At 37.6% G+C, this 1,236-nt stretch overlaps 1 protein-coding gene across 1 annotated transcript in view; it reads left to right on the top strand.

Moving 5' to 3' along the window:
- oxa1l (OXA1L mitochondrial inner membrane protein) overlaps window positions 1–1,028 on the top strand; it is a gene marked incomplete at both ends in the record, with an annotated part of 4,085 nt that extends 3,057 nt beyond the window's left edge. The window contains 3 exon segments of the mRNA XM_014021061.1: window positions 475–639; window positions 720–824; window positions 903–1,028. Of these exon segments, the coding sequence (XP_013876515.1) occupies window positions 475–639; window positions 720–824; window positions 903–1,028 (396 nt within the window).
- Window positions 1,029–1,236: the final 208 nt, after the last annotated feature.

Here is a 1,236-nt window from a genome sequence, read left to right on the forward strand (position 1 = left end):
GCCCTCTTGTGGCCGTGTTGCTTTATTACACAAATTTAAAGTTTTCACTTATGATTGTATTTACATTTAATACTACAAGTAGATTTATCTGTTTTAAGGAAATGTTTTAGTTTAATAAACATATATTTTTTGACATAATGTCCATGCTTACGTGTGTCAATTCTCAATGTTCAGGTTCAGAATATAAAATAAAAAAATGACCATAGAGCACATTATTTGTCATTATTTAAATAATTCCAGATTCTGAAAACGTATGCAAACTCTTAAAAGAAACAGCTTCTTGCCTTTTTGCTGTTGATGAAAACCATCGTTAGATGTCAGTATTTTTTGGTAAAAACAGACTTTTCTGATAAATAAACCAGTAAAGGGTCAGCTGATACTATATCAGGGATTTTAACACACTACTTTCAAATTGTAATATAATAAATATATATCTCATTCTAAAATTAAAACTCTTGTGTTTGTGTCCCTCAGACTCCAGTCTTCTTGTCCTTCTTCACCGCCCTGAAAGGAATGACGAACCTGCCGGTGCCCAGCCTGCAGACAGGAGGCACTCTGTGGTTCACAGACCTGACGGCAGCAGATCCGTTCTACATTCTTCCTCTGGTCGTCACAGGAACCATGTTCTTGGTCGTGGAGGTGAGGCAGCTCTTCACATATCAGAGAAGTTTATTAAATTTTTTTATTAATCACATCAATGTGACCTTTTTTCCCCCCAGCTCGGTGCAGAGTCTGATATCGACATACCTGAAATGCAAACCATGAAGACGGTGTTTAGGATCATGCCTTTCATCATTTTACCTTTCATCATTAACTTCCCCACGGTTCGTTTATCAGCCTGTTAAACCTCAAGATGTCTCCTTCAGCTGCAGCTCAGTGTTTGAACCTGTTTCTCCTCTCAGGCCATGTTCACCTACTGGGCCACCTCCAACAGCTTCTCTCTGATTCAAGTGGCTCTGCTCAAACACCCGGCAGTCAGAAAGAAGCTGAGGATCCCCGAAAAGATCAAACACACAGAAACAGCCATGNAATAAATATGAAAGCAATTGTAATAAAATAGTTGTGAGCAAAACTTGTTCTATGGATTGATTCTACATAAACATGCAGATATTTTGACTTTTATAAGCAACTATTAATGTGACATTTGGGCTTTTTTTTCTAAAGTTGCTTGTAAATTCTGTGAGTCGCTGGTTGCAGTTTTTTTGGGCTTATTTTTGAACGTGAGTCGCTTATTTT

Source organism: Austrofundulus limnaeus, unplaced genomic scaffold, assembly GCF_001266775.1.
Source record: "Austrofundulus limnaeus strain Quisiro unplaced genomic scaffold, Austrofundulus_limnaeus-1.0 Scaffold276, whole genome shotgun sequence".
NCBI classification, from domain to species: domain Eukaryota; kingdom Metazoa; phylum Chordata; class Actinopteri; order Cyprinodontiformes; family Rivulidae; genus Austrofundulus; species Austrofundulus limnaeus.